The sequence below is a fragment of the Zeugodacus cucurbitae genome, chromosome 4, assembly GCF_028554725.1.
Source record: "Zeugodacus cucurbitae isolate PBARC_wt_2022May chromosome 4, idZeuCucr1.2, whole genome shotgun sequence".
Classification (NCBI taxonomy): Eukaryota; Metazoa; Arthropoda; class Insecta; order Diptera; family Tephritidae; genus Zeugodacus; species Zeugodacus cucurbitae.
In genome coordinates this window covers 12,172,283-12,184,709 of record NC_071669.1, presented here as the reverse complement: position 1 = coordinate 12,184,709, position 12,427 = coordinate 12,172,283, and the positions used below count along the sequence as shown (strand labels likewise).

The 12,427-nt window shown below is 26.8% G+C and overlaps 1 protein-coding gene across 13 annotated transcripts in view; it reads left to right on the top strand.

The window, feature by feature from the left end:
- Window positions 1–12,427, top strand: part of LOC105210048 (rab11 family-interacting protein 3) — a 141,490-nt gene that overhangs the window by 44,012 nt on the left and 85,051 nt on the right. For 2 of the 13 annotated variants that reach the window (XM_011180895.3, XM_011180887.3), the window contains exon 1: window positions 4,742–5,139. The exons of 9 other annotated variants lie outside the window; for them this stretch is intronic. Coding sequence is in view for 2 of the 4 variants with exons in the window: in XM_011180860.3 (XP_011179162.1) it covers window positions 12,166–12,218 (53 nt within the window). In the remaining 2 variants the exon portion in view is untranslated. Of the gene's footprint in view, window positions 1–4,741; window positions 5,140–11,738; window positions 12,219–12,427 lie in introns of those variants that run through there. 2 more of the 13 variants (XM_011180860.3, XM_011180869.3) reach the window with 2 other exon arrangements.

The window sequence follows — 12,427 nt, the reverse complement described above, 5'->3', positions numbered from 1 at the left end:
CAGCCAAATTAATTGATCAATTAAAGTTTTGATTGAGAAACCAGTTTTTGCCATTCACACTGCTGGCTACTAGATATTCAATCAGCTGTTACTCATTTTTGTTTTTGCTCTTCATAAGAAGTTGGTAAGTTTCATCAGCTAATTGATATTATTTATTTATCTATCGTCGAGTAGTATTACTTACAAATATGTTCTTTGTCGCAAAGTTGCATTTCATTTTCGACTCGATTAAAATTCGATTAAAGTTTAATATAAAAAATATGATTTTTATTTTGTATGGTAAATCCGTCTAAATCAGCGCTTTAATCGAGCAAAGGCCGGTTTTTGATCAATTAGCTCCTGTCCGAAAAAGCTATAAAACGTTTCACAAGTTCGCAAGCAATTTTGTATAGCATTTAAAGCATGTTTCTTTTATCATTTGATTAGACTGTGTACTTATTTGTTAAGCTTCGGAAAGGTTAATTTCAGCTAAAATATATTACTGGCAATACTTGATCAAAAATATTTAAAAATAAAAAAATTTAAAAGACTAAAAGGCTGTCTTTAAAGCCACCAACTGTCTGTAAGAAGTTGTGCTGTGCTCAAATTCACGCTGCAATGAGGCACTTACCCACTTTCTGTTAATTAAAATTGTTGAATTATATTAATTATTGGCAAAAATTAGTTAACCATACGAACTACTACGCTGAACTGCTATTAAAAAATGCGCAGCTGAGCTTGGGTGTGATTATACGTAAATAGGTTTTATTTTACGTTTTCAAGCGTATTAATGCAGCATACTTTTCGAAAAAAAAATTATTTGTTGCAAATTCGCTGCTATTCACATATAAGTATTTCTATTAACTCCCCACTAAGTCAAGGTTACTGCAAAAGCTTAAAGCTAATTGAGCCGTAAAGCTTAATTAATGTTTTTATTGAAACTAGAAAAACTAAATAATGATAAAAAACTCGTTTAGGTTGCTTGATATTAAATTATATTTATAAATGAGCAGGGTTTTCATTTGAAAAATGCACTCAGAGATAAGATAATAGCTGTCAAAACGTTAGCTCTCGTCAAAAGAAAAGCTTCTCTTTATAGTTTTTGTTATCTTTGCTCATTTTTAACTTATTGAATGAACAAATTTTATGGCAAAAATGAAATAAAGTTGAATATTTTTCCCATTTATTAAACTATTGTTCCAATTTTAAAACAATCACGCTCTCAATTTATTTCCATCACTCCCTCTCTCTCACAATTAATGATAAAAAAGTCGAATTCATCTAATATAAATAATTAAGTGGTTACAATAAATGAATATTAATTAAATAAATTACGATACAGTAGCTTCTGCTAAGCATAATCCGCTAATAATCCCAATTTGCATTATTGCATGCTAATAAATTTACATATTTTCACATACTTATAGCTATATATCTATCAAAAATCCAGCCATGCATATAAAATTATTCTTAAACATTCACATAAACATTTTTATAAGTTTGTATGTGTGTATGTCTGTGCTTACAACTACAATACAATTTTCCCACACTTGACAGTCACGTAAAACGAGTTCCAGTGCGCACATCTTCGTTGACTTCTCACCGCCGCCTTACATGGCAATTGTTGTCTACACTTGAGTGACTTTTTCACAGGTACAACGAGCAAGAAATTATGCGACAAAAAAGTAAAAAAACTGAAACTAAAACGAAAGCAATACAATTTTTTGCACAAAGCGTTCATAATTCTGAACACTGAAAGACTGACTATCATGAGTCACACGGAGCGGGGCTTCTTTGTGTTTCTTCTTTTTATTTAATAATAGCAAAATTGTGCATAATTGCGTGTGCAATTAGTGAATGTGAAACAGAAGCATTCAAATTTGTTGCAATGTATTTATATGAGGTGGATAATGCAAATAGTTGGAAAGCGTATTGCAAGGGTTAAAAGAGTTTATACATGTTCTAGCTTGGGTTGAATTCCTGTGTGCACTCAAGCAAAATATGTGAGGGAGACTTGAGAAACAGGTACAGAGAGTAAAGTTTGATGAATAGAGGCTCCTGATTTTTTAGTAATTAGATAGATTAAAATAAAATAAAATAAAATAATATAAAATAAAATAAAATAAAATAAAATAAAATAAAATTAAATAAAATTAAATAAAATTAAATAAAATAAAATTAAATTAAATTAAATTAAATTAAATTAAAGTAAATTAAAGTAAATAAAATAAAATAAAATAAAATAAAATAAAATAAAATAAAATAAAATAAAATAAAATAAAATAAAATAAAATAAAATAAAATAAAATAAAATAAAATAAAATAAAATATAATATAATATAATATAATATAATATAATAAAATAAAAAAAAATAAAATAAAATTAAATTAAATTAAATTAAATTAAATTAAATTAAAGTAAATTAAATAAAATGAAATGAAATGAAATAAAATGAAATAAAATAAAATAAAATAAAATAAAATAAAATAAAATAAAATAAAATAAAATAAAATAAAATAAAATAAAATAAAATAAAATAAAATAAAATAAAATAAAATAAAATGAAATAAAATGAAATGAAATGAAATGAAATGAAATGAAATGAAATGAAATAAAATAAAATAAAATAAAAAGTGAAAAAATAAAATATGAATATTTCAAAAATTGTCATTTCAAAAAAGGCTTTCGGAAAACTTTGATCCAATGATGTTTGTAGTGAAAGACAAAATGTGGCGTGAAAAGCACAACACAATGCAACAAATAACAACAAAATATAGCAAATGCATTACCAACTAAATACATGGAAAATATATGAAAAAAGTAACATACAAATATATAATTAAAAGCATACAAAAAGTCTATTATGCAGATCTGCAAGCAAGCACCTAACAAATGCCACGCATTTTCGCATTGAAAAGTCATTAAAAAAATAAAACCAGAAACAGGAAAGTGAGCATCACAACACTGAAATTAAGAGGCAATCAAGAAGAAAGCAATACTTCAGCGTTGAAAAACAAAAGCGGAAAAGTAGTTACATATACACATATACATACTTTAATACATAGTATATATTTATAAACCAATTCGCAATATGGAAATTTCCCCCATATCTTTGGAGATGCATCAATGCGGCGCAACGTGAAAGTGGGTGCGAAAAAAAATTAGCGTGCTAATGCTGAAAAATAATGAAAGGCAAAACAAAACAGAAAGCATTCGAAACGGTAGCAACAGCTGGTTGAAGCTGACGCGGTGCGATTCACTTTTTCCACTGGCGTTTGCGTGTGTTTTTGTGAAAATGGAATGCGCGATGAATTGGAATGATAGGCGCACATTATCAAGCCAGATGCTTGAAAATTGTATTATGTATGGAAATTTGTTAGTCAAGTGGTTGAAAGTGAATTTTTAGGTGGTAGTTTGTGTTGGCTGAGTTTGAGGTTTGTAGTGATTTTTGTAATTGAAAAATTTTGTTTGGGTGAAATATTATTTTTTTAATTTTTAACCAAATTAACCAGAATTTCTTTATTAAAAATATATTAAATACATTTTATAGATTTTGAAAAATTTTACACATTTGCTTCTATTTAAATATGTGACGTGACGTATGAGTGATATTTTTTTAATACGATGTGGAACATAACCTAAATTTCAAAGACGTTCTGAGTAATTTTTTTTCTTGGAACTAATTTCATATGCTAATGGTGCTATAACTTCGAAAATATGAAGTAAATCCACTTTCCTTGTTCACCCATATGCGAGACTTCTGAATACTATCAAATAGCCAATTGGTCCCCACGGTCCATATATATTATTTTAGCTATCCATTATGTCAATAATCATCGAAAACTCTTGATTGAGTCATTAAAATAAATTGTGCACCAGTAAATTCCAACGAGACCTAACAAAAGGTTCAGAAATGATGCTCTAGATGCTAGGTGGGTCCGAAATGGCAGCCTAGGTAATTATTATTTACGAATAATGCGGTTTTTCATCTAAATGAAGCATTATACATAATTTTTCATATTAGAAGAGGTGCTGAATGATAGGGTACCATAAATAGTTCAGGTTCAGAACCGATGTCTTACTTCCAGATACTTCTCTGGAACCTGGTGTCCGAAATATGATAATTTCAACTAGCATTCCCATTAATATGAATAAAAACCCGAAATTACACCCAAGCTTTACTTCGAAATAATCTGTAAGAAATTACTCTTCTGCGTGTTTCATATGAGGGTACGTCTATGGACTCTCAGAAGTTATTGAATGTCTCTGCTGAGTTAATTATAATGAATTTCAACAATAAAAAGAATTTAAAAATCCTCAAATTTCCCTCCAATAGTCTTCCCACACTCTCTCTATCTGCAAAACATCACATGTATTATATCACAACATTTTCCTAGCGACCCTTTAATTAAGCTCACGGCTGCCCATTTCCGCAAATCGCTGCCCATAATAATTATGAACAGAAAATATTGCAAATACAAAGAAATATCTATTTTTACAACCAATAATTCAACAAAACACAAATCACTACCCAATCAACCAGCCAACCGGCAATATGTTGCGAAGCGCGGCGAACATGTTGCCACGCAACACGAACCAACAAGCACAACAAGTTAGCTTTCGAAGCTCGCAGCTTTTTTAACTGCTTTTCATTTATTTTGCAAGAGTATTATTGTTGTTGTTGTTGTTGTTGTTTTAACGTTGTTGGCTTAAACCGCGCAACACCAACGTTCGGCTCAAACGAATGCGTTCGCATATTTTAGTGTCGAGTTTGCGGCAAAGCGTAATGGTTGCGTGTGGCTGGCGGATTTAATGTGTGCGGTAGACGAAATCGTCGTAATAAGCAGTAAATAAAACAGTAAATAAGTGAATTTTAGAATTTTTTAGGCGCGCGGCAAAACGTGACGAATATTTTTATATAACTCTTTCGAGTGTGTTTAGTGAGATTTTTGGCGCGGCATTGAGAAAGATGTAGAGTGTATACGCCGGCAAAAGCCAAAAATCTGTAAATTTACCAAAAAAAAAAAAACAATTTATTTATACTTCAAACTAAAGTGCCGAGTGTGAAAAATTAAGCAAATACAACAAAAATAAAAGTTATTATTATTGACGCCAGTTTTGTTGCTGCTTATTACAAATTGCCGAATATAAAAGCGAAAGTAGGTCTAATAAGATTTTTTCGCCTATGTGTTATTGTTATTTATGTTGTTGTTTTGCTGTTGTTGTTTTGCTGTTGTTGTCTTTGCTATCATTATTATTTTGTGTTTGTAATGTCTGCAAAAAATTAAGTGTATCAAAAGTGTGTTTGCTTTTTAAGCTTCCTGTCGCGCCTCAGTGTCTGGAATGTTGTTTTTATTTTGCGCAAACCGGAAGCATAAATGCATTATAACCATTATTCTTTTATTTGGTTTATTCTTTAGTTATGAGTAGGGAAAGTAACTATTCATAAATAAAAGCTTGTTATATAGTTATATAGTGGTAATTATTAGAAGAATTTCAAGAAAATTAATAAAAAAGATGAAACTTTCAAGAAATTATGGAAAATTTTAGTGTTTCTTCGAAAGCTATGGAAAAATATTGTGTGGAATATATTGAATGAATAATTTAATGATTAAAAAGTGAAGTTTTAGTCGATAATAAAACTAAATTAATTAATAAAATATTATATAAAAACAAAAAATAATAATATAAACGCCATATAAAAAATAAAATACAATAATAAATAAAATAAAAAATAAATTATAAAAAATAAATAATAATATAATGAAATTAATATCAAAAATTAAAAAAAAAAATATTTAAAATTTTAAAAATGTACTAAACATGTAATGAAAATAAAAAAATAAAAATTGTGTTAAAAATTCAACATTTTTGAGAAGCCATCCATAAATTGAATCAAATAAAATTTCATTAAATTTTTTTTGTTGAATAATTTAAGAATAAATATCTTAAAAAACAAAGGAAAATATGGAATTTGAAATAAGTGGCGTTTTATTTCAAAAACATTTATTGAAATTTACAATTTATTGTATTTAAATTAAAACGAATAAAAAATATCAGTAAATAATTGATTTTTTTTTAAATAATGCAAAATATTATAATAATAAATTTAACTACAAAATGCGAATTTTTTCAGAAATGGTGCTATAAATGCAAAAAAATTTAATAAAAAAAATAATAATAATAATAATAATAACAATAATAAAATTTAAAATTTTGTGTTAAAAAAAATAAAAATAAATTTTTGAATTAAAAATAATATGTTTTTAAGTTAAAAAACATTTTATTATAAATAAAAAAACAATAATACATAAAAAATAAAAAGATATTCCAATCGATAGCAGAAAAAAAATTTATTAATTTTTAATTCTTTTATTAATTTTAATCGAATTATTCTCACGACTAAATAATAAATAATAATTAATATAAGAAAACAATTGAAATCAAATTGTAATAAATACGTTTGTTTCATTATTGTATAATACCAATATTTAATCATTAAAATAAAAACTGTATCTTAAATAGAAAAATATAAAAAATGAAAAAAAAATATTTTTTATAAAATTTATTTTTTATAAAATAAATAAAAAATATATTTTTTATAAAATATTTTTTTTTATTAAATTTAAATTTTTTTTTACAATTTTATCACAATACTGTTAATTAAAAATATAATTACCATCAAATTTTCTCGCTTAATTTTCCACTTGTCTTTATATAAAAGATTAAAAAATGTGCAAAACTTAATTTTTGTTGCAACCAGTTTTTTGCGCCTTCATCAATACCAAACCATTGTGAGTTGTGCCAAATATTTTTGGTTTGTAGTTTTGTTACGCCTTAATGACTACGACAAAATGCGAAAAAAACAAAAAAAAAAAAACAAAAAATTAAACCAAACAATATGAGCTAAGAGTAGACAAAAATTAAACAAAAAATAATAAAAAATTAACAAAAAAGCGCAACTCATCATTAATGACTGACACCCCGTTGTGGTGTGGACGCCTCTGCATTGCTGTTGTTTTTTTGCACGCCCATACGCGCTGCTGCATTTACCATACGTACACATAAGCTCTTGCAAACAAACATACATACATATATGCCAATATATATGCATATGTATGGGTGCGAAAGTCGCGCTTCCATTTCTTGCACTGCCATCGGCGTCGCCGCTGCATTGCGAATTGATTTTCGCGCCTTGGCGCGGCTGTGAAATGTACAAATTAGTTGCGAGTAAGCCAAAGCAAAGCAAAGGAAAAGGTGATAAAAATAAACAAAATAAAATAAATTGAAATTGTGTTATAAAAGAAATATGGCTGGCTGCCTTTGGAAACATGTGAGCCACGAAATGAAATTAAGTGTTCAAATTAGGTGTTCAAAGCTAGATTTGGAGAAATGCGTGGCTATTTGAGGACAAATAAAGGAATAAAAAGTGCTTAATGAGTAAATGCCAAAGAAGGAAAAAAATATTTGAAACTAGAATATTGACATTAATTTTGGAATAATGGATATATTTAAAATGGAGGTCTAGTCAATGTTATTGGTTAGTAATTCCAACATTTCATAGAACTATTCTGACTTTGCATAAATATAAGCTTCGAAAGAGTTAATAGATCGGTCTTAGTGTATTGGTATGATAATTAATGCAATCTCCAACCTTTCGTATATTTCTTAGAGCTCAATCTGATCTAGTTTATCTGGTCTAGACCCGATGAAATAAACATCGATCGAGAGAACAGTTTTAAGTCTGATAATTGATGGATAGTGATCCAAAAGATTGTATGCAATTTCTTCCTTTTTTAAATTTTTCTTGGAAAGATTGGTTTTAAAACCTAGTTCCACGAAATACTTTGACGACCTTGGTTTTTTGGTTGGTTAAAAAGGGAGGCAAAGAGAGCTGTACCAAGTGCCGGGCAAACGACCGCATTCAGGCCATCAGATGACCTTAACAACATTTTTTAGTTGTTCATCGAGATTATTTTCTCATCTGTGACCGAATCATTGATGATAAACTTCTTTATTCCAGAAATGTTCTTGCATTATTGACAGTCCTCTCAACATTAAGGGAAAATATTGCCAAATAGCTTTTCCATTTTGTTCTTAGCCTTAAATTATTTATATTTTTTCTCATTTTATTTCATATTAATTGAGGTGGTCGGATTAATTTCTAACTAAAATTTAGTTTTACGTAGTCTGACGCTAAAACCAGTATGTTGTTGGCAAATATATGCACTTACCAACTGACAAAAAATTCCAAAATTGCTGCATACCATTATTAACCTTTCTTTTTTGGCTTCATTTACATTGACAATAGTTGGCAGTGCGTCATAAAGTAGTATGAATTATTTCTGAAAATCGTTTCCAAAAAATTTCTCCAGTAGACTTGAAGGTCGCTCTTGATTTCTACGAATGATATACTCGAAATTCCATATACGAATAATGAAATAAAACTACCAAATATATATACGAGAAAAACAAAGAAACTCTCAAAAGAACATGTTAACTGCGAAAATAATTAAATAGAAATTTGTTAAACAATCACATACATGTGTACACATGAATATGATTACTTTTGTGCGGAGAAGGCATAAAAAGCTGCGTATCGCAATTTCACCGTCGGCGCAAATGTGTTAATTTGTTACACATACAATGCCATACAATGCTTTATAGTGCGTTAAAACAGAGATTTGCAAGAAAAAATTACAAAAACAAATGTGTCTAAAAGCTGAGATGAAATCACAGTAGTAGCTCAATGGAGTTATATTATATTCATATGTATACACATCAGTATAATATATATCAGAGCATGAAAATGGTGACGTTCAAAATTGAGTCATGTTTTTTTCGCTTTGAAGTTGACGACAAATAAAAAATGGATTTTATTAAGGCAAACCATATTTGTGAACTAAAATGAATAAAATAAAAGAAAATAAAATAAAATAAAATAAAATATCAAAAAATAAAATAAAATAAAATAAAATAAAATAAAATAAAATAAAATAAAATAAAATAAAATAAAATAAAATAAAATAAAATAAAATAAAATAAAATAAAATAAAATAAAATAAAATAAAATAAAATATCAAAAAATAAAATAAAATAAAATAAAAAACATGAAATAAAATAAAATAAAAAAAATAAAATAAAATAAAATAAAATAAAATAAAATAAAAAATAAAATAAATTAAAATAAAAAAAATCAAATCAAATAAAATAAAAAAGCAATATATAGGATTTAAAACCAAAAAAAGTGAGAATAACTGACACCCATATACATAATGACTTCATTCAGGTAATAAATAAATAAATATATTCAAAGATATCAACTCCAAATAAGATAAAACACGAGATAATATGCTTAACTTTTAGCACATTGTTAGTGTAAGTGAATGCAATTTACTAGCAAATATGTGTTTATATACTTACAGACCTAAATATGTGCATCGTTATGCTCATAAATGGCTGCAGAAACAAGAGTAAAACGCAAAAAGTGATCAAAAGTAAAACATAGTTACCCAAATTAATGTTTTTGCTGCCAAACAAAGCAAAAACGAATGATATAAATTCAATAGAAATATATGTATATGTATACATTTTTATACCTGCACAAGTGCTTTTGCCGCAACACGCGCGTAATTAGTTTAATTGTCAGGCTACGTGCTGTGAAAGTGTAACTAATTTTGTGGTGCGTAACTAATGTAATGCCGCAAAAAAATTTAGAAAAAATGACAAAAAAATACAAATAAATATAAAAATTTTTAAAATAGAATAAAAATGTAAAAAAAAATAATTTATAAAAGAAAGTATATATAAATATTAAGAATATTAATAATAAAAACAAATTAAAAAAATTACAAGTTATGAAAAAATTAAAAAAAAAAACTTATAATCCAAAAAAGTATGGAAAAATTTTATAATGACAAATTAATCATTTAGAAATACAATAAAGCACCACAATAAAAAAATAATGTGCGCTTTAAGACTCAAATAATTGAAACCATATCAAAGACATTGTTTACTCGTTTCAGTTTTGAGCTTTAGTTGGACAGTGCGTATGAGCAACATATTTTAAATTGGCAATGTACATTACATAATGTTACTGTTATGTTAAAGCTCTGTAAAGTGAATTGTTGTGGAAATTAGTAGTTTAGATGTAATTTTATACGAAAATGATTTTGTTTTTGTGGTCGAATGACATTGATTGTTCATTGACCTGAATAATTGCTAGTCACAGGTACTTTTAATAATTTAAAATATTGATGAAAACTACAAAAATCATAAGCATTTTAATGATGAAAACATATGTATGCTACAATTTTTGAGAGGTTTTTAAAATGTTACATGATTACATTTAAATTCTATTATTCCAAATATACCTTGTCTGTTCAATAGTTTGCTATTTTATCAACCCTACTACTAATATCTACTACTAATATGTATTTGTATATTTTTAATACATATATCGTATTTGAGATTTCAGAGAACGGGGTATAATTTATGGATAAAAAGGGATAATGTATATGCAAAAGTCTTGAGGTTCTGAGTCATGAATAACCATCTCTCTTTAAATCATCTTGAATATATTACCTCTTCTAAACATCATCTAGAACTTTTGAAATGAGACATAATGAAACCGAAAATGTCCATAGTTACCACAATATGATACTACTATCTAATTTTCTGCTTAAAATTAGTTATGATTTGTGGATTATGATTTGTGGATACTCCGACGAAAAATCACTTTAAAACATAAAGTTATGAGGCAAAATCCCTATGCTTTTACGAACCACTCAAGCTTATATTCAAAATATAAAGTTTGGTGGAAAATAGCTGATATTTTTTATAATAAATTATTTGTTTCACAGATGAAAATATGTACTTTTATTTTCATTATGTCATTATTTATTTATAAAATTTCTCTAGATTACGTTTTGTACCAAGATTTTTGCCAAAAAGAAAGAGAAATTATAAAACAACTCAAAAGCTCACAATCAACTAGCTGGTCAATATTTATCTCCGTTTATTTATCTGCCATTAAAGCCTTATCTAAGAACGGTACTTCAAGTTAATGCATGAGCAAACAAAATAGTAATCACAGTACATATGTATAAAGATAACGGTTGCTTATCAAATATGTGCTATAATAAGCGCAAATTGAGACAGCAACAACAGAGATTGATAGGGAAACTTGGCAAAAATGTTTTTTTTTTTTTTTGTTTAATAGAAATAGAAATATGTAAAATTCAAATGGCATGCAAAATAGTTGTTTTTTTATAAAAAATGCTTAGTAGTTAATAAAATTTATTTGTAAATACTTCAAGTTTGAAAAATAATTCTTCGAAAACTAATAAAAAATTTTAATAGAAATAATTAATAAAAAAATTGTTAAAAACTATCAAAAAAAAAAATAAGAATATTATTTTTTATATGTAACAAAAAGTATTTAAAAATTGCAAAAACACAACAACAAGAATCACAAAACCAAGTAATTTAATACCAAAGGCAATAACAACAAACCAATGCTAATAAAATTAGTTTCGGCCATTACAGCATTAACAATAACAACAATTATTATACAACAAGAAACATTTAAAAATTTTTAGTTATTAAACATTAAATACAAAGCATAGAAATTGTAATTAAAAGCTTAAAAGCAATAATTAATACAATAACAACAACTTGAAAGCATGAGAACATATTAAGTGGCATTAAATATATTTAGGTAATAAAAGTGGAAAACATTGAAAATTTACCAAAAAACAACAAAAACACTACAACAACTACAATAAATCATTAACAAAAAACACAAGTCTAAAATAACAAAAAAATACATGCAATTAAATCTTCTTCGCCCACAATTCGTAATCAACCATAGCTACCAACTACCAACAACAACTAACTACTAACAAGCGCCAGTTACTCACACACAATTTGCATCTCTAACCTCAGCTGTCAGTCATATTTTCGTGGCTTAATTTGTTTGTGCAACGCTGAGCTGCAGGCGACACAAATTAAGAGTTAAACGTTGCCACATCGCTGCTGAAGAAAGGAAAAACATTGTGTGCCACAAGTTGCGGCAGTAGCTTGTGTTGAAAGCAGCAAAGTGTTTTAAAACTATTTATTTTATTAAATTTTGCTTTTCATTTACTTGTCGTCGTGTGCTACGTAAGAGCAAAACAAACGCCTAAATGGATAATGATTATTTTCGTTTTGTACCGTACGACCACAGTCACTTGAAGAAGTGCGTATACAAATTTTTATTTATTTTATTTTATGAAAAATATTCATTTCTGGAAATGTTGAGTGCTTTGTGCTTTTGGAATAATGGTTATTTTTGTAGAATTATTTGGATAAATTTATTCAATTATTAATTAATTTGTTTACTATTTTTTATAATATTTTTTCATAATTTTTTTTTTTTTAATTTTTTATTTGATTAAATTCAGTTAA